At 40.9% G+C, this 20,020-nt stretch overlaps 2 protein-coding genes across 4 annotated transcripts; both read left to right on the forward strand.

The window, feature by feature from the left end:
* Positions 1 to 1,163: 1,163 nt before the first annotated feature.
* pax10 (paired box 10) lies at positions 1,164 to 6,346 on the forward strand. Its single transcript, XM_072456148.1, has 8 exons — positions 1,164 to 1,595; positions 2,247 to 2,448; positions 3,003 to 3,191; positions 4,548 to 4,630; positions 4,726 to 4,882; positions 5,016 to 5,089; positions 5,792 to 5,921; positions 6,001 to 6,346. The coding sequence occupies exons 2-8, from the start codon at positions 2,343 to 2,345 to the stop codon at positions 6,099 to 6,101; spliced, it is 840 nt and encodes a 279-aa protein (XP_072312249.1). The 5' UTR covers positions 1,164 to 1,595; positions 2,247 to 2,342; the 3' UTR covers positions 6,102 to 6,346.
* Positions 6,347 to 9,205: 2,859 nt separating this feature from the next.
* Positions 9,206 to 15,512, forward strand: mmp25b (matrix metallopeptidase 25b). 3 transcript variants are annotated; one of them, XM_072456146.1, is made up of 11 exons: positions 9,206 to 9,264; positions 9,375 to 9,470; positions 10,588 to 10,720; positions 10,806 to 10,950; positions 11,939 to 12,243; positions 13,171 to 13,353; positions 13,420 to 13,498; positions 13,999 to 14,081; positions 14,152 to 14,304; positions 14,687 to 14,980; positions 15,230 to 15,512. In XM_072456146.1, the coding sequence occupies exons 2-11, from the start codon at positions 9,387 to 9,389 to the stop codon at positions 15,487 to 15,489; spliced, it is 1,719 nt and encodes a 572-aa protein (XP_072312247.1). In that variant the 5' UTR covers positions 9,206 to 9,264; positions 9,375 to 9,386; the 3' UTR covers positions 15,490 to 15,512. The 3 variants fall into 3 exon arrangements, with proteins under 3 accessions (XP_072312247.1, XP_072312248.1, XP_072312246.1); XM_072456147.1 differs by having other exon boundaries at positions 9,242 to 9,470; positions 11,939 to 12,250; positions 13,178 to 13,353; XM_072456145.1 differs by having other exon boundaries at positions 9,243 to 9,470.
* Positions 15,513 to 20,020: the final 4,508 nt, after the last annotated feature.

Genomic DNA, 20,020 nt, shown 5'->3' on the forward strand with positions numbered 1-20,020 from the left:
TGTATCATAATCATTTAAATATAATACATCAATGATCATCATGTTATTTCTATGTTCAATTTACAATTTACAAAAGCATAGTTTCCTTTTTTATTTTATATTATTGCTGTTGTAAACTTTTTAAATTCAATTTTATAGAATTAACAAAACAAAAAAGTAATAATATTAAAACAAGTATATTGTGATTACTGTGAGGCACCAATTTGTTGCTATAGCATCATTTCTTTCCTTAAGTAAAAAATGCAAATTCCGTGCCTTGTCTCTACCTTTTGGACTTGTTATGTCTTTCCTTTCTTCCAGGCACATCTCTGAGGAAACTAACAGAGAAGCAGAGGTGGAGGGGCAGAAGAATAGGCGAGTATGAAAGAGAGAGGGAGCGACAGAGAGAAAGGGAGCGCAAAGTCTTGTCAACCGGAAATAAAACAAGCTGGCACCCTCCCCATCCCCAAAGTCACACACTTCCTCCTCTCCTGCTCCTGCCTCTGCTCCTCCACTGCAAATACATTTAAACTACTGGGCCCCTGCTCTCTGACCGGCTGTATGTAGCATCATACCTGCGTCATTCCACTCCTGATCTGTTTGCTCCATTGTACTGGACCGTACTGTGTCATTGGATGCAGGCCGTGTCAGAAGCAGAAAGTGTCAAAGTGAGACAATACAAGGAACTATGCAGTGTAATTCAAATTTTCTGTACTCAAAAAGCACAGCTCTTCAGTGTAAGAATGAAGTAGTTTCACTCTATAAATCCTTGCCAAATTCTCAAGCTTCTGTTTAATAAAGGGCTAAAAACGTACAATTTAAAATATATCAAATTTGATTGTAACATAAGATAACATGCTTCATCCTTCATACTATTTATACACATTTTCTCATAAATATATATATATATAAATATATAAATATATATATATATATATATATATATATATATATATATATATATATATATATATATATATATATATATATATATATATATATATAGGCAAAGTTCACCTAATGACAAGCTTTTATTGCATATCATGAACGAGAGGGGTCAGTAATGAATACTTAATCATGAAGGTTCACTTGAGTGCGGAAGTTTTCACAGTAAAAAAAAAAATTACTTCATTTTAGGTGAATATTAATGTGTGATTTACGGCTAAAATTTAATCCATCATGTATTCATCATCTGCGATCTCTCCATTATCCGTGCTTTCTGCTCTGCTCTGGCGGCCTCCCCTCCTCCTTCTCGTGCTGGCATTAAGTTCAAACTTGACACTGATGTTGACTCACTTTGTCACCCCTCGGTGGCTCTCCTCTTTCCCTCCGTCGCTCTTTCTCTCTCTTTCTCTCTCTCTCTCTCTCTCTCCCTCCATCGCTCCGAGGACAAGAGTGCCCGCAGACGCATTTCTCTCCAGAGCCGCCCCCTGTCCTCCTCTCTCTCCCCCCCTCTCTCTCTCTCACCCTGTCGAACTCCCTCCATCTACACTCTCCTTTACACATACAGCACTGTCAACAAAGCTGGAGAACAAGGGACCAACGGGGAACAGGGGAATCAAGGTCCAAAAGGTGACTAGCAGACTGGACGAGGGATCAACACACCTGGATAGTTGGTAAGTTGATCTAAATTGACTTTCCGACATTCTTACCGACTTTAATGTGTTTTTTTTTAAATGATGAGCACCAGAAACTTATACATTGGCTAACTTGAGCATACATACATCACACAAATGTGCTGAGTGAAAATAGAAATGCTTTCCCGCTTTGAGACACATGAACTGAAGGAAACTAACCTTTGACACTGTGTAGGAGTTTGTCTGTGCTGCCTCCTGCAAGATAGAAACCTAGATTGAGAGTTTGTGCGATGAAGAGTTCTAAACACGGCATTGTATGAGATAAATTGTGATGTTCGGTTCATTTTGAGATTGTTCCGCCGCTTATGCACTTGATGCCAGTTTGCGTTTATGCTCAAGTGTCTTCTCATGCGTACGTGTGTGTTCGGGGCGCAGGTTTTTCCGACAAGCAAAGACAGAGCTAAAAGCAAGTAGCATAATAAATGGCATTGCTTTCAGAGTGGGTTCTAATGTACCTACTCTCCCCATGGTATACTAGCATACCAATGTATAACACACACGCGGTACGACAGCGGCCATGTAACTAACTCCCATTTCTGTCTGTCATGGTGAGGCTAATTCACCACAATGCCAACCATGTGTGAACTCATGCGATATGAACCCCTCCTGTTCCCCGCTCTCCCCCCTCAGCTGCACCACAGAAGACGGAGGGCAGAGGAGCTCAGAGCCAAAGGTGACATCAGGGCGGGGCGGTTGGCTCTTCAGGCTGGTCTGGACCCTCGGAGTATGTATGAGAAGTTAACCATGCTCAACCTGCAGAGCGGCTCGAACTGGAGTGGGCCTAACAACTGGTACCATGACCCGACCAGCGTGCAGACACAACACAGCACAGGTGAGCCTCCCCCTGAGCGGTGAGTCACGTTTGACTTTGATTCATTTGTCACTACAAAAAATAATTTCTGATTTCTGTTGTCGTTTAGAAAAATGAATCAAAACATTCCAAAGTCTGGCTACTTTCTTGTGCAAAATCAATAAAATAGTTGTCATAGCAATATTTGATTGAGTTTTTCAGATTCGTTTGAAAGTGAGCTATAGGAAGGCAACCGTTTGTATGAGTGATGCTTTCAAATATGATATTGATGCATTGTATTGTCAGGGATGTATTGTACAATTCAATATAAACAACAAATATGAGCAATAATATTATATTCCAAAAAAACAGATTTATTGTTCTTTCCTCAAAGTAAATATTATTTTCAAGCATTTTCAACAATTGTCAGGATGTTTATTTGAACTGTGTGCGTTGAATGTGTGTGAATTATTCTTAAAATTGTTTTATTTTATCTGAATGACCTTTAAAAACAATTGACCCAGATGCATTTTATCCACGTTACCTATATTATAGAAGTGCATTGTTCATGCTTCTGTCTGGTTTATGTGTTCCAGTGTCCGAGGGCTGCCTTCTGGACACTGAAGGCCTGGGGGGTGAGACAGCCTCGGGTCGGGCAGGGGCAGGAGGGGTCCCTGTGGATCGGGATGAGGGCGAGGAGTCCCAGTTGAGGCTGCAGCTGAAGAGGAAGCTGCAGAGGAACCGGACCAGCTTCACACAGGAGCAGATCGAGGCTCTGGAGAAAGGTCACGCTCAAGCTCTCACACACCGCACTGTGTACGAGCGGCCAATCACAGCTCACCATACCATACAGCTTGACCTGCAGGGCCTTATAGGGCATTTGCTCCTTTTGGGGCAGGCTGAGGACGAATCCAGACTGAAGTTGAATGGTAGATCATGTTCTAGGCCAAGAAAAGTTTCTGCAAGAAAGAGCCGGTACTTTTGATGAATGGAAAACAACTCTACAAACAAAGCAAATCTAAACAGCCCACAGCATTATGTAAAACTGTGCTTCATTACCACAGTGGTGTGATGCGCGGGATGGGCCTTGTAGCTGAAACAAGGGGGATCACAGAGCCACTTCTGACCAGAGCTGGCTGTAGAGGGCCCCTGAGCTAAATAAGGACGCGATGTCCACTGTGCAGCCGAGTGGAAGTGTATCACTGTGGTCACATTAATGAGCTGCACTGACCCTGTGCGCAGTCAAGGCACAATAACAATCATGTGTTGACACGGACGCCAATTAGACCCAACCAATTATACCAATTTGTAGGATGCACTTAATCTGTAGCTTATTGTCTTTATGGACTTTAGGGTCTTGTTTGGCACATGTATTTGGATTGTAATCTCGTGTAGAGTTAATCTTACAGAATGTTCCCCGAGTTAAAAGTGCTTTTGCTTGAACCACAGAACTATAGATCTTAGCATATTCCATTATGTCTTTATTATTTTCAACCTGTGACTTTTAGCTTATTTGATGACTCATGTCAGTTAGAGTCTGGCCAGATCTAGTTTCAACTTGTCAAAAGCATAAATGTCAGCCATTTGTCAACTATAAATGAACTGCCACATTGAGAAATGATTTAGTCACACCCTGAATATCATTTATATGAACTTGCACCATGCACCATGGGTCTTCATTGCATTAGAAGTGTAGACATTAAACATACTATATAATACATAGAACAAAACATGTAAGACTTTGTTTTTTAGTTGAAGCTTCTCTCTACTTCTCCTGAAGTTAAGTGCCCAGCCAACATGACTCCTTTCATTTGAACTTTCTGCATGTTCCACAATGATAAATAATTTATATAAAGTGCAACAGATAAATATTTCACATCTGGTTGTAAAGATACATCTCTCTTCCTCCATTTGTATATTTCATTGCAAGATAATTTATGATTCTGTTATTAAAAAGGATATGGCCTGATTTACAAAATACAAAAATATCAAGTAATGTGTATACAACATTGGAGACTGAGAGATACACAGACATGTTAACAGTAAGCGACAGTGGTTATTGTGAGCTGTTTTCCAGTCGTAATGTCAAAATGCTTCAGGAGCCACACTGTGAGTTTGACACAAGTTCATATCTTCCACAGAGTTTGAGAGGACACATTACCCAGATGTCTTTGCACGGGAGCGACTGGCAAACAAGATCGATTTACCTGAGGCCAGAATACAGGTCAGCAAACACACTGGCTTTATTCTGAATATTGTTAAGTTTATTTGTTACGTGGACCTAACTTTGGTGTTCAATAAACATGTGGCGCTGGGCAGGTGTGGTTCTCAAACCGAAGAGCCAAATGGAGGCGAGAGGAGAAGCTGCGTAACCAGCGGAGGTCGGGGAGCATGACCTCGTGTTCACAGAGCCAGGCCCCACTCACCACCTCCTTCAACACCAACGTCTATCACCAACAGCACAGCAGCACTTCAGGTGAGCAGCTGTCTGTACGATTGGGGTTGTATAATGTGTGTTGTCTTTAATAAACTCCTGAACATCAACAATTCCACAGCGACACAGATATTCTCACTGTTTAAAGCCTGTGTCGGTTTGTCTGTCTCTCCAGGGTCAATGTTGAGTCAGCCGGAGACGTCCCTGCCAAGTTACAGCTCTCTGTCTGTGTTCTCGTCCGGAGTACAGGTGGGACATCAACCATCATCGTTATTATCTTGGAACAATAATCAAGGCATTGGCCAGCACTGCATAAAGAGAACTGTCATACCAGGGCAGAGGGAAATGTACAATGCTCATACACAAGCCTAGGAGCTCGCATATCAGTTTTAATATGTTTTATTCTAGCATGTTCAAGCTATATTCTAGTGTCACTGTGTTACTACTATTCAAGTACTGTTTCATATTTACATGTGTGTATCTCAAGTCAAAAACAGAAAGCACACAGAGCACTTGCACAATCACATAAAAACAAAGCCACATCAAACACTGCCTTGACGTGACTCTGCTGATCATAAAAAGGTGGCTGATGAAGGGGTATTTATTTAAACACACGTGCAAGCTGCGTGCTAAAATAAATTTACAAAAATGTAATGTGAAAAAATTCAAAATAATTAATGGTTAAGAGCTTTAGTGTTATAGTTATCATTTATGCCAAAATACAACATTTTAAATCGTATTATTAATAAATTATGCAGGCTTCATGTTCAGTAAAGCCCACAAAAAGTGTTGGTCTAGCACCTTCTTGTGGTCAGAGATAAGTAGTGCAAGTTAAAGGCAATGGAGTTGAATAAAAAAAAAAAAGTCCTAAAACATGTATCAATCTGACATTTTGAAAGCACATACAAACAACCATTTTTTTTTTTGAATCATGTTTTTCCCTTGTTCCAGTCCAACCCTTCCCAGTCGGCCTCCTCGTACTCCTGCATGTTGCCTCCCTCCCCCTCTACTCCACGGAGCTTTGACTCAGCGTACAACTCTTCACATCTGCAGAGTCCACCTACCGGTAGCTCCAACACCGGTAACTCTCAATACTGTTCAATCCATCTCATTCCATAATGTGACCTGTACAATACTCGAGTGCTTTCTGTCGCTCTCAGGTCTCATATCCCCGGGAGTGTCGGTGCCAGTCCAGGTCCCAGGAGCAGAGCAGCAGAGCTTGAGTCAGAACTTGGGTCAATACTGGGCCAGGTTACAGTGAATGACAGACTGTCGCTGCAAAGACAAAGGAAAAGGCATGTGTCAAATCCGTGTTGGGGCGAGTGTGAGTATGCACAGACTGTGGGGGTGTTTGAGGGGCTGTACAAGGCCCTGGATGGATTCATGTTTACAATTCAACCAAGAGCAGCTTTGGTTGTACTTAATGGTACACGGATTTACTGGTATTTGCACACATTTCAGAACTCACCACCACAGATTAGGTGTGGTGATGTTTAAACTAATTTGGCACATATGTTACAGACACACAACTCCTGTGGCAAGACGTGTAGCTGGGGATCCTAATAATAAACTTAACCAAAAAGGCTAAGGACCAACTGAGGAAAAACTACAGTTGTTGTGACATCTTAGATTGGATTGGTTTCCCATGGTAATGATCCTGAAAGCTCCTATATTATGCATTATTGACTTCTGTTGGCACATGTAGGGGAGAGTACTTGTAAATCAGGCTAGAAACAGTAGCTGCTAGCTTTAAAGTTGGTTAGCTGTGTAGTGAATGCATTTTGAGCAGAAATAATAAGAATTAATCTGTTTAGGATGTATGAAAAGACACAACACCACCTGCATAATTTACCTGATGACGCACAACAGAACTGACCATTTTGAGCTTTGGAGAGTGACTAATTATAATATAATATAATATAGTAATTACTACAACATGCGTGGATGAAAAACACACTTGTTGAGGCAGCAACATTATACCAAGTTTTATAAGCTCTGTATAAGATAGAACCTTTGTCATTGGGGCATAAATTTGTCACTTTCAGCTCTGACATTTCCTACAAAAGCAGCAAATATTGTGTAAATACCAGCATATATGCGTACTGTGAAGTGTAACCACAGTTTTGTTTTACTTGAGAAGAATATTGTGATAGTCTGTTCCCTCAGCTGTGTGAGGATAACTACTGTGAATATTTTTGACTTGCTAATGGCAATCACTTTTACTAAAACTGGACCATTGTAAAGAGTGTTCCTCCTGCCTCTATCGTGCCAGCAACAGTATTTTTGTACAGACTAGTATGTGTGAAGATGGGAGAAGAAAGCTGGAGAAAACATAGATAATGGAGAAATGTAGCATGTTGTGGACCTAAAGCACAAATTGTATTAGTTGATATTTAATTAAGGACGCACCATTATAAGAGAAAGAAACATTCACATTCTCAAGGCATTGACCTGACCACAGAGTCTGAGTCACACCTGTGGAGTGCAGTGTGCAGTAATAATAGTACTATAAGTCATGCAAGAGTGGAGTGGGTGCACACAGGATGGTTTAACCAATGAAATCCTGTTACGCCTGATCATTGCACCCCTAGAGGTCACTTCTTGTACTGACAAGACAATAAGCCAATGACAATCAATCATCAATTTATACCAAAAACTGCTTTCAGACAATCAGTCTAGAGTGGAAAACACTGTGTGGCATGACCAAAAACCTGACACTAGACAATCGACTCCATCTGCATTTTAGTCTATAAGAAAACGTCTTTCAAACGTATTTATTTGTCTTTTCACTCATTCACATTGTGTTGTTTTTGCTGTTTGTATTGTGTTAGTACTGTATAGCTATCAAGAGTCAACCCTTTTGTGATCAAGGCCTTGGATCCCTTTAATGAGAATAAAAATGTGTGTATTAAAAACATGACTATATTTTCTCCATGTCGGGATGCACACATTACATTTCTTGAGTGTTGTATTAGTAATAGTTTTGATACGTTTGTGTTTTTTTTTTCAACACATTGGAGCCTATGTAAAATGCTGTATTCAATATGCACTTCTTTATATTTAGCTCTACAAAAAATAATTATTACTTAATACTTATATATAATAGACTAGATATTACTGGTTGTCTAAATCATTATTTCCCAAAGTGGGGATTTGGAGACACTGAACTGGGATTTACGAGATTGTTAAACAATCTCCTAAAAAATTTTAAATGTACAATTACGTTGCCATATTAACTCAATCACTGTATATTATAAACACAAGAAACACAACATACTTACAATATTATACTTTCAATATAGCATTACAATACTACAAACACCATAACAACACATAACTTCCCTCGGTTATTTTGGAAGTTACGAGCCTGAAATGTTTAATAACCTTTGAGCTTTAATTAATAAAAAAAATGTCTAATTAATTCCACTTAGGTGTCAGGAGACAGAAATAATTAAACACATTTTCAAGGTCTGGATTATAGGTCCACATTTACTAGCATATATGCACTTATAGAATATAAAGAGATAAACAATTGATACTTTAGATGGGCACTTTATATGTGTACTTTATAAGGGTATTACAGTGGTAGATGGTCTCACTGCAGACATGGCGGAAACAGACTGACCATTAGCCCGGCAGTGCTAATGGTCTGACTCACTTGGGCCCTGGAGAGTGGTCTGAAATTAAAGACGAGAGAGGAAGAAGGGGGAGAGAGATAATACTACAGTTGCAGCGCAGAGAACCATCACACGAGCAAACACCGCGAGGCGGGAAGATACTGTATGTGAGACGCACTTATTCACTTCAATAAATCCATCTTAAACACATAATGTGGTCTTCAACTCTAAAAACCTAAGCTAATCTTTAGAAGAAAAAAAAATAAAAAATAGATATCCCAGCTGTTAAAATGAAAAGAAGAATAGAGTGTGCTCAGGTTGTATAAAACTACAATATAAAGTGCAGGTGCAAAATCCAAAACATCTTCATTAATCCACTTTAATCCGACTAAAACCAGAAAAGGACCCACAAGAAATGTTCACCCAAATAATCTCCAGGAAAACTGTCTTTTTTAACCTAACTCAAGTTGATGATCCCATTCTCCAAACCGTTTAACCTCGAATATTCATCTTTGTCCCCCCTTTCTTCATCTGCACTGGTCATAATGATATGGTTCATGTGTGATGCCATGAATTCCACAGTTCGTTTTGCTCTTCCCATGGGATAGTATCCATGCGTACTCATCTACAGAGTGTAAACTATACTTCCACTTGTGTGACTTCATCTCCGCACATCTGCCTCATGACAAATAAAGACACACGAGAGAAGTTGCGTTTTGTTACAAGCAGCAGGAGGCGGAGGCAGAGGGCGATCGATGAGCCCAGCCTAGTCTCCAGAGGGCAGCTTCAGAAGGAGCCCAAACAACGGTGAGCTTTGTTCTGTCTTAAAGAGGGGGACGTGTCTGTAGAGGGAGAACGGAAGTTGTGAGTAATTAGTAGACAATGAGAGAAATGTCACAGTATTTTGAAATTATTAGGTAGCACTCGCGATGGAGCTGTGGCCGCTGTGTGTCGGTGTCTTGGTCTTATTGGGGAGTGTATTGGCTGTGGATGACCAGTACAGCAGAGCAGTGGTGAGTAGATTCAATTATTTCAGATTTATTTTCTGCTTGTGTAGGGGGGGAAAAACATACGATAAGACAACATTTCAATCATAAAGCTAAATAAAGTTTGCTATAATCATCTAGAAAAATATATTGTTTTATTTGCATTGTCTCATTTTGAGGTGGAAAAAGTGCCTGTTTACAATATTCTTATTTTGTGATGCCCGGAAATCCTTGTATGTATATTGCAACAGAATCCTTGCAACTCAGCGGGTTTTACTTCACTTTTTGTAAGTCCTATAGAAGCATTCACGCATCTTTAAAGGCACTTGTGAGACAAACATCTGCATTTCCAAAATGTGAGAGAAAAATGCAACGGAAGAAACATCTTGAGCGTTTGAGTCAGACCACATCAGAAGAATACGGTTGTTGAACTCAGCAACACCTTTTTCTGGTGGTGGAGGTGAAACAGGAAGCCAGGTTTAACAGAACACACCACACCGATGGAACTATTGCCTCCCTTATTTCATTTGTGGTTATGGGTAACAGTGTCATAGTCTTAAACCGTTCCACACAGAAGACCGAAACAAACTTCTGGACCATCCTCTACATCAGACCTATTTAACGTCAGGCCTGCGGGCCAGATCAGGCCCTCCAAACAATCTAATCCGGCCCACTGCCCATTTTAGCAATATTAAAACATATAATTTCTTTTGTTTAGTGGATTAGTCCTGGTTTGGTCCTGGTTTAAACCTGGTTAGATTCTAGGTTAGTTCTAGTTTAGTTCTAATTATTTCTACATTAATGCGGGTTCAGACCTTGGTACCAGTCATCAGCTCTGGTTTGGCAGATTACAGTAATATTGAAAAACCTATAGGATTTTTGCATTACATTATCATTAGATATTTTGTGTCACCCCAAACAGTGTCTAAATTGGTGGCATGTTGTGCTAGCCCAGAAGCCATGACCTTTGAAATAAAAATCTGTCCTTCAAAGAACAATGTTTGAATACCCCTGCTCTACATCCATTTACTTTTTTGTGAAAATTCATACTTATTCAGATAAATTTGGAAGTCCTGGAGGGAAATGTCTTTGTTGTTTGGGGGGGCCAACAGGTGTGTATCTCCTAACTTTGTGGTGTTCTCAGGATTGGCTGAGCAGATATGGCTACCTCCCTCCACCTGATCCTCGCACCAGCAGACTGCAGACCAAGGATGGCATAGAGAAGGCCATCCGCGTTATGCAGAGATTTGGAGGTGTGACAGAAACAGGAGTTCTTGGTAAATGTCATGGCTTATTTTCCTCCTCTATACCTTCTCTTTTTTTCTTGTACAGTTTCATCATGTTGGTGGTTTTGTATTTCAGATGAGAACACGCTGAAGCTGATGTCGGCACCGCGCTGCTCTCTGCCTGATATTGTGGGCAGTGAGGACATGCTGAAGAGGAGGAGGAGGAGGAGGAGGTACGCCCTGTCAGGCCTCAAGTGGCACAAGACAGAGCTCACGTGGAGGTGTGTTTCCTGTCATGTTACTTCCTTTGTGTGTGTCAATCATTTTTCGCAATTGGTACAGGATCTGACAGCATTTTGGCAGATAAGTTTGTAAACAGAAAATCCAATCTGGGTTTGCTGCCAAATGCACATAGGGTTGTCATGATTATTCATTATAGTAATTAGAAATAAAGAAAAATAAAAATAGTATTGAAAAATCTTGCAAATTATAGAAGCAAGAATAAGTCATTTTAATTAAATCCATACTCCAAATGGTGGCTCAAAATGTAAAGGGATTTTTATTTTACCGTTTATGTCCCATTAACTTTAAAAGAAAAAGAAGAAGAATAGTGGTCTTTTTAACATTGCAAATGCAATGAATTAGGGATTTCACTTTTGTTTTACTGGCCATGCAGTCAAAAACATGTACAATTATTATATTGTAATGTTTAGTCTAACAATGACAACACAAAAATGTAAATGACGTCTCTAATTAGTCCATGTGATTTGTAATATACTGGGAAAAGACAAAGAAAGTAGTATTTTTCTGTTTTTAATAAGTGTGGCCCAAAAACCTCTATGAATCACTGAATCATTCAATATGCTTGTTATAGTTAGACTGGTTTAATATAATTTAGTAAACATTGGTAAGGTGATTTGCAAATTACAGATTTTTCTTCAAATCCATATATTTTCATGTCCACCTATGCCTTTTTGGAATATAGTGTGTAATTATTCAGTCAGCTTCAAACTCCATTTATCTTTTTTCCTTTTACAATTGTGGGTGCCCATCTGTGTTCCCTTCCTCATGTTTTAAAATGGCAAACAGGACTTCCCCAAAACATGTGTGACCTTTTTGTAGTGTGGTAAACTGGTAAAATATGTGTCCTACATGGCTAATTCAGATATTCCATTTGCCTATCCATTACACCATTAGGCTCAATAATAGCGCACTTGGCTCTACATATATATACACCAGAAGTACCACTTTTACTCATTTGTCTTTCAGTGTCCATAACTACCCATCGCCTGCCACTTCACCACAAATGAACGGCGGATTGGTGGATAACATCTTGACTTATGCATTAAAAGCCTGGAGTGACGCGGCCCCTTTGCGTTTCCATCGCGTGCCCAGTGAGAGCGCGAGTCTGCCAGCAGGGGGCGACATCAGAGTGTCCTTTGCGAAGCTGTTACATGACGACGGTTATCCTTTTGATGGAGAAGGTGGCACTTTGGCCCATGCCTTCTTCCCCAGCCGGGACGAGGTGGCGGGCGATACACACTTTGATGATCACGAAAGCTGGAGTTTCAGAGGTAAAAAGTTAATTTTAAACCCCAACAGTTCACAGTCTGGGTAAAAAGTTCTACATTTTCCACACGCTATTTCCCTAAAACGCCTGAAAAAATGACCCCCAATTAGAAGTGAAGATTTAATTGAATTTGTTGGAGCACAGAAAGTTAGCTGGAGCCTTTGTGAAGCTGAGACTCTGATGTCTGTTTTACTCTAATTATGAGTAGAAACAAGCTCTGCTCAAAGGAAATCGGATTATGAATTCAGCCTAGGTTTTATAATAAAGCTGTTTCTGGAGGGATTGGCTGACATTAAAATCAGCATTTGACCATTCTTTTTTAAGCTGAGGGTAAACTAAAAAGAGTACCATATATCAAGCAGCTTGAGTGATCCCTTTTACAAGATGGTGGACAAAATGGAATAAAACTAAATTAGATATCCAATCGAATATGGAAACAAAATGAACTAATCTTTTCAAATTGAAACCTGATCCATTTTTCAGATTTAAATGTCTGAAACAGGTGAATTTTTGGAAGTTTTTACACATAAAATGCCTTATATGTGAAAACCTTACATGATGAAAAACCTGTAATACTGTTTTTTCTTACATTTGTGTGAGAGAAGAAAAAGAGAAATTTCCAATATGTGCCAAAAACTTCGACTTCGGCTCCCTGGAGAAACAAGTTCTGGGCTTAAGAACTCAGCCCATAACTGGACAGTAGTGAAACATGATTTACCTTTTGAACAGAACAGACTTTGTCACAAGAGTATGTGTGATTCAAACTTTCAGAGTCAGAATCAGATTTTTTTTTTCAATCCCAATGGGAAAATATTTTTTGTTTTAGACATAACTGAAAGAAAAATAGAAGTAATAAAAAATAAGAATAGACATGTTAAAGAAAGTAAGACATTGTATTAATATTACATATTTGTTTTGTGTTGTGCAGGAGAGAGCAGCAGCAGCTCCATAGACTTGTTCACTGTTGCTGTCCATGAGTTCGGGCACGCTCTTGGTCTGTCCCACTCATCCACGGACCCCTCCATTATGCGGCCATATTACCAGGGTCCAGTGGAAGACCTACTTAATTTTCAGCTGGCCCTCGATGATAAGATGGCCATTCAGCAGCTTTACGGTGAGTGTCTAGCTCAATTAAAAGGAAAAGGGACTTGACAGAGTGTTAACAAAATGTCTTTTCTAGGTGCACGAGATGATAAGTCGGCAGACAAACCGGATTTACCACGGCTGCCGAGTCCACCTCCACCAAGACCAACAAAGCAGTGAGTTAGCTACAGTATATGCTAATAAGATATACATGCTTTCGCGGTGACGTCATACAACCGGGACTTCCCCATAACGGCCATTTTAAAAGGGGCACGCGATATATAAAAACCAACACGACGCATCCATGCATCCTTTTCTACGGCATAATGAGCTACGAATACTTTGATTCTTTGAACGATAACGGCAAACTAAGGTACACAACAAAGCTATAATTTCTTTCTTGGTCAGTCAACAGAGCGATGTCCTAACAGAATGCAAGGTTTTTGGCATTTTGGCCTCATTTTTCCTGGATTTCGTATGTAGTAGACGTGCTGTTGTGCCCCTTTCAAAATGGCGGACCTGGTTGCCACTGAACAAGTTCCCGGATGTGCGAACGCATGTATAGTAGGAATCAGATGAATGACATCTGACTGCAAGTATCAAATGATTGTTTAGCTCAAATGCGCTCTAGTGGACACACTTTTTATGGTACCGGTATTCACTTTTTCTGTCCCAGTTTCGACACATCTTTTCAGAAGCGTTGCCGAGGAGGTTTTGATGCAGTGGCCAACATCAGAGGAGAAGTTTTCTTTTTCAAAGGTGCAAGGCAACCTAAACATGTCATTTCCCCCCCTGTATACAGTAATCCTATAGACTGTTGTTCTTTCAGGTGATCAATTCTGGAGGACCAAACGTGATGGGTCACTGGTGTCCTTGAATCCCGCTCGCATCCGAAACTTTTGGATGGGTTTGCCGTCTGGGACCTACACAATCGATGCCGTGTATGAGCGAAAGGCTGACAGTCGAATTGTTTTCTTTATTGGTGAGAATGACATTTAAAGCTTCTTTTTTATTGATTATTGTGATATGTGAATGTATTATGGTAGTTAAAAGTGGCAAAAATGCACAGGTTCTTTGCAGTAACGAAACAGTACTGGTGAAAGGTGTTGTTTGGAAGAATTTATTTTTTTAATTTTTGTTTTCATCACCAGCACAATCAACTGGAGCTTAACTGGACTCGATTTAGGATTTAACTGTGTGAACACCCCTGAATGTGATTGTTGTCGTAATGTCCAACTGCATCAGACTTTGTCAAATACATTAATTTCCATCTAGGCTCCAGTCACCCAGAACAAGTATAGATAAATAAATGACTAAACATTTGATCCAACCAATGATGTGTGTGTGTGTGTGTGTGTGTGTAGGGTCTCAATACTGGGTTTTTAAAGACACCGAGGTGATGAGTGGCTACCCAAAGCCTTTGTCCGACTGGGGCATGGAGACTAAAAAAGGGCAGCCAGTGGACAAGGTGGAGGCAGCATTCATCTGGGATCATAACGGGAAGACGTACCTGTTCAGCGGAGGAGAGTACTGGAGGTTCAGCGAGGTGCGGAGGGAGAGCCAGTTGATCAGACAGCTGGACGCGGACTTCCCTCGTGACAGCAGCGTGTGGAAGGGCGTGCCCACAGACATGGACGATATCATCAGCTGGGGAGAAGGTGCGCCACTGTTGCATGCATGTGATTATGAAGCTGATAAGACGTTATAGGGGCCTTTCATGGTTGTACAAACATTTTGAAAACTTGTCATCTTTTGGAAATTCTGTTTCTACCAGCATTCAAATTACAATGACATTGCCTTTGTCTCATAGGCAATAATATTAACCTTTAAAATTCAAATTCAGTTGTCTTTAAATTGATATTAGGCTAATATTAATACCTGGCTGCTTATCTATATTGTCTCTTTAGGTGATACCTATTTCTTTAAAGACGACCTGTACTGGGTGGTGAAAAGAGGGCAACTGGACAATGAAGAGGTCACTCATAAATCCATTGGTGTGGACTGGCTCAGATGTCCCGCTCCCACTGTGACCCCTGCTCCGGTCAATCCCAATAAACCCAAGCACTGCAGCTGCAGCTTGCAGGACTCAGCAGAGCCTTTAGGGGGCAGTGTGTTCTTCACGCTCTCTGCTTTGCTCATGATCCACAAGTGTTTTGGTGAACAGTGAATAAAGAGATGTTTTTTTTTCTACCAGTGTGTGAATGACACTTATGTGAAGAGTGAGACGTAAATAACGTTCTAATAAAAGTAAAGAAAAATATATTCTTCCCTTTGTTCTAATGCTCTTGTTGTACATATATTCGATTTGAATAAAGTTTATTCTACAAATTTTATTTTGCATGCCCTTGTTTTATTCAATTTTATTTTCTTCTTCAATTATCATTATTATAATTATTATTATCATATCTTAGCAAAGTCTATCATTACTACAACTATTATTATTATGATATACAGTACTGTGTTTTATTGCATCTTGACAAGGGCAATAAAACTGATTCTGATTCATCTAGGAGCAGCCCACAGTCATTTAACTCTACTCAACTGGAATCTGCTTATGTAAACTGTACCTTTCAACAGAGTTAATATTTCACCACATTAAAAACACATGAATGTAATCTTACCTTATTTTGTTCCTCATTGAGGGTTGGGTCTACTCAGTTCACACAAAATGAACAGTGTTTGCTCTACAAATAATTCATATTGAATTCTGAACAATCTTGAGACCAAGAAAAAACGCTGCATGCATGTTTAGGGAAGAGCTTTGCATCTGCTCAGTTCATTCAATGCTGCCAGTTAGTGTTCCATTAAAACTGGTCAGGCAATGCAAGTTTAATTGTAGAGCACGATTTGTACTCAAGGCAATTCAAAGTGTTCAATTCAAAATACTTAACTTCCATGGATTCAATTTAACAATTTAGCAGCAGTTATATAGTATTTTTTCATATAACAGCTGTAAATAAGATTGTTATTTTTATTAAGAGTATACAAGGTTTTTTATAAGAGTTTTCTTTATAAGTGATTTTTATAAGTTTATAAGAGTTTTCTTTATAAGTTATCTGCTTCTTTATTATTATACTTCTGTGCCTAATCTGTTTCTGTACCTAATCTGTGATGCAACCATGAAATTTCCCCATTGTGGGACAAATAAATATTATGTTAGGGTTATGCTTATTCTTTCTAGTCAGCAATACTTAGCTGGAGGATTAGCATTTGTGCAGGTATGCTCAAAGTATTTTCCTTGCAGGCCAAAACTGAATGTCAAGGGAGTGATGACAGGAGGGGGAACAGGTTTAAAAAATATTTACCTGATCAGTTTCCAACAACTAAAGCAGCAACAAATTAGATAGCTGAATTTATGAAATTGCATTCCGATCTTAACATGAGCAAGGCACGGCGGCCGGGAGGAATCCGGATGCGCACAAAGCCTTCACCACGCTCAACAAACAGTGCCAAATTAGGGTGCTTTGAAGATGAGGTGTTTTGTTTTAGAGGATGTTTTGGTGCCAAAGCTGAGTCTCATTTCCTTGTGGCGTGGACAGCCGAGTAGTTCATTCACACGTCAATCATAGGACGCACCTACTGCTCACCTGCAGCCGTGTTCTGGCTCGTCCCCAGCATAGCAGCTCATTTCCCTGGCTGCGCATGCGTGGTTGATATGCCGGTGTGTGTTTAGCGAGATCCTTCAGTGTGCAGTACAAAATGACGACAGAGAAAGACTGTGTTCAAACTGGCTCAAAAGAGACGGAAATCTGCGGAGACGAGAGATGTGATGCGATCCGTCGTACTAATAAACAAACGCACGTGTAGCAGCGGGGCTGTTGCATGCTTCCGCACAGGGTGATGCGCGCATGCACACTTTTAAAAAAGTGTGCATGCGCGCACGCAATAAAACAAAACAATCAAAATTGTGTTTATTCAATCGCAATTGTTTTGTTTTATTTAGCAAAACGCTACACACAATTAGCACAACCACAAACCCAATTAGCAAAACACCTTAGCTCCTTTGCAAAAACTAGACACTAATTTATCAAAACCATATTTTTTTACCATATGAAACACACACTTGCATATGACTTAACTATGTTTGCACCAGTTACACACGGCTGTGGAAAACCTTCAACACTTTTGGCTAATCCTGCTTCTAAGTGCATAGAGTCGTATGGGTGAAGTACACCGTGAATTTGCAAAACATGGCTCGGATTTGCACAACTGGAAAAACAATGTCTGTGTTGCGCCCTCTGCTCCGACAGTTTGGGAGAGGTACGTGGTTGCTTTTTGAATGGGAAAAGTGAAGGACAGAGACGGTCACATCCTTACTCTTCCTTTTTATTTCAGGAAAAGAACACTGAAAACTTTGCGCAGGCGCATATTACACATTTCCGCCAGCCAATAGAATTTTTTTTTTTTAACAGGTTATATGTACATTTTTATCATTTACACTTTTTATACTTGTGGCAGGGCGCGCCTGCCATTTTCTACCGCCAGGGGGCTCCTATAAAAGGGTGCTCCCGCTAGCTCTCGCTCCCTGGCCTTTGACACTGCTGTCACTTACGGGTTGCGCCGAGGGTTGGGCTCCCGTCGTCCTCAGGTATGATGACTGATAATGAAGTATTTTAATTTCAATTTTAAACCTAATTTGGCTTCTTTAGTGCCGTCGCTCCTAGGCCCTCTGGCCTCTCGCATTGTGCCCGCCCACCGGCGTCACACTTCCGCGTTCCTCCAGCGCCTCACGGCAGCACGGACAGTCACCTGTAACCACAGATGCTGGTCACTCACTACCGCAAGCTTAGGCTTTGACGCAGCTGTTCGCTCTCGCCTCTCCCTCATCGGAGCTCTAAGTCGCGCTCCGAAGTGAGCTGCCGCTTTGCTGCCGCTCCGCGTTGCCGCTGTGCTCGGAGTAACCCGCTTTGCGCAGACTAACATCCTCCAGGTCGGACTGACGGCGCAGGCCGGCGCTTGATTGTGCCCCCACGCTGCCCGATTGTGCTCTCCCGTGGTCTGTACCAGCTCTGCGCTGGGTGTGTCGCGCTAACGCGCATGGGCGCGATATAGACATTTTTCTGCTGCTCTACCTGCATATCCCTTTGCCGTGCCTACACTGGACTCAAATTATGTACCGCTTTTAATACATGTTTCTGTGTTATAGGGGCTGATGGTCTGACACCGTTTCCCCTGGTGGTGGTTCCCGCGTTTTGGTTTGTGGTGCACTGTTTTGTTGTTTTGCCATTTTCTTATTAGGTTACTGCCCCATTTGTTTTACCTCCACGGCTAAACCTCAGCCCCCCCTCCAACGATCTTATTGAGTTTATTCATGTGTGTGTGTGTGTGCGTGTGAGTGGGTGTGCGTGGTGTTGAGTGGTAGCATTTTAGCTTTTAGATTAGCTTGTTTAAAAAATATTATTGTCTTGCTTAAAATGTGTTTTTAGATTGTTAGCATTATCTATTTAAATAATAAACATGTTGTAATTCATGGAACTGTCTCTGTCTCATCAGTAATCCTTATCTGCGTGCCTTACTAATTTTCCCCAGTTTAAATTGGGGTGGCGTTGTTGGACAACTTACCATTCGAACAATATCAAAACACTCGTCGTGCCACGTTTTGGCGTTGTTGGCAGGATATTGGCACGTACAGTACTTGTGTTCAGTTTAAGTGTGTGGTCATAGGGTGCAGCTTGGTAAAATCTTCCAAATTACAGTTTTATCTGGAGTAATTTATAATTTATTTGCACTTTGTCTAACCCTGCCATCCTTGTTTTGGTTTTGAGTGTATATTTGTAGTGTTTTTGTTTGCTGTGTTTTACTGCAATTTATGTATATATTTTGTTACGCTAAAACATTGTTTAGGTTGTGGTTATCTGCAAAGAAATTGGTATTGTTGCTCTACCATGGCTGTAAATTGGAAAATGAAAGTGTAAATTGTTACTATGTATCTCAAACTAAATCAATTTCTGTTTTCTTTTTTTTTAAACAAGACAAGACAGCAGTCGGATGGAGTGTAGCAACGGGAGGGAGTAGCTGGGCGTGGTGTCCAAGGTCACTGCACCAGTCCCAGGGAAGTGTTGTACCCAGGAGGAGCCTTCAGTGGGTGGCTCATACCCCCAGAGAACAGTAGATGGCTGGGAGATGTTTGGGACCGCTTAAATAGCCGTCCCACGTTTGTTCCTCCCCCATCGTCGGCGCTTAAGGTGCAGCAGTTCTCGCTATAGGCCCGTTGGTAGTCCGTGCCAGTTGGGTATAGCACTGTCCGGGTCGTTATAAATGCTACCCGTCAGTAGCCTCATCGCGCTGGCGTCAGCCTTTAGGGCTCTCATTCAGAGGTGATGAGTTTGGTACAGCTGAGTGAGCTGGTTTTTAATGTGTAAATATCGGCCGAACCTGTGCCCTGTTCCATGTCGTTAAATGTTGTTATCCGTCAGAGGTATGCTGGATCATCCTCGTTCCTATTTTATTAGTTCTGTTGGTCCATCGTCGTCCAAAAGGGAGGGACAGAATGTGGCAGGGCGCGCCTGCCATTTTCTACCGCCAGGGGGCTCCTATAAAAGGGTGCTCCCGCTAGCTCTCGCTCCCTGGCCTTTGACACTGCTGTCACTTCCGGGTTGCGCCGAATGTTGGGCTCCCATCGTCCTCAGGTATGATGACTGATAATGAAGTATTTTAATTTCAATTTTAAACCTAATTTGGCTTCTTTAGTGCCGTCG

This window comes from Eucyclogobius newberryi, unplaced genomic scaffold (genome assembly GCF_026437365.1).
Source record: "Eucyclogobius newberryi isolate DKJ021-1_F unplaced genomic scaffold, fEucNew1.0.hap1 SCAF_20, whole genome shotgun sequence".
Lineage (NCBI taxonomy): Eukaryota > Metazoa > Chordata > Actinopteri > Gobiiformes > Gobiidae > Eucyclogobius > Eucyclogobius newberryi.

Excerpts from the sequence above, each read along its gene's own strand:
- pax10 (XM_072456148.1), top strand. The coding sequence starts at position 2,343 with ATGTATGAGAAGTTAACCATGCTCAACCTGCAGAGCGGCTCGAACTGG. Across the intron at positions 4,631-4,725 it reads TACCTGAGGCCAGAATACAG|GTGTGGTTCTCAAACCGAAG; the intron begins GTCAGCAAACAC and ends GGCGCTGGGCAG. Across the intron at positions 5,922-6,000 it reads TACCGGTAGCTCCAACACCG|GTCTCATATCCCCGGGAGTG; the intron begins GTAACTCTCAAT and ends TGTCGCTCTCAG.
- mmp25b (XM_072456146.1), top strand. The coding sequence starts at position 9,387 with ATGGAGCTGTGGCCGCTGTGTGTCGGTGTCTTGGTCTTATTGGGGAGT. Across the intron at positions 10,721-10,805 it reads GACAGAAACAGGAGTTCTTG|ATGAGAACACGCTGAAGCTG; the intron begins GTAAATGTCATG and ends TTTGTATTTCAG. Across the intron at positions 14,082-14,151 it reads AGAAGTTTTCTTTTTCAAAG|GTGATCAATTCTGGAGGACC; the intron begins GTGCAAGGCAAC and ends TTGTTCTTTCAG.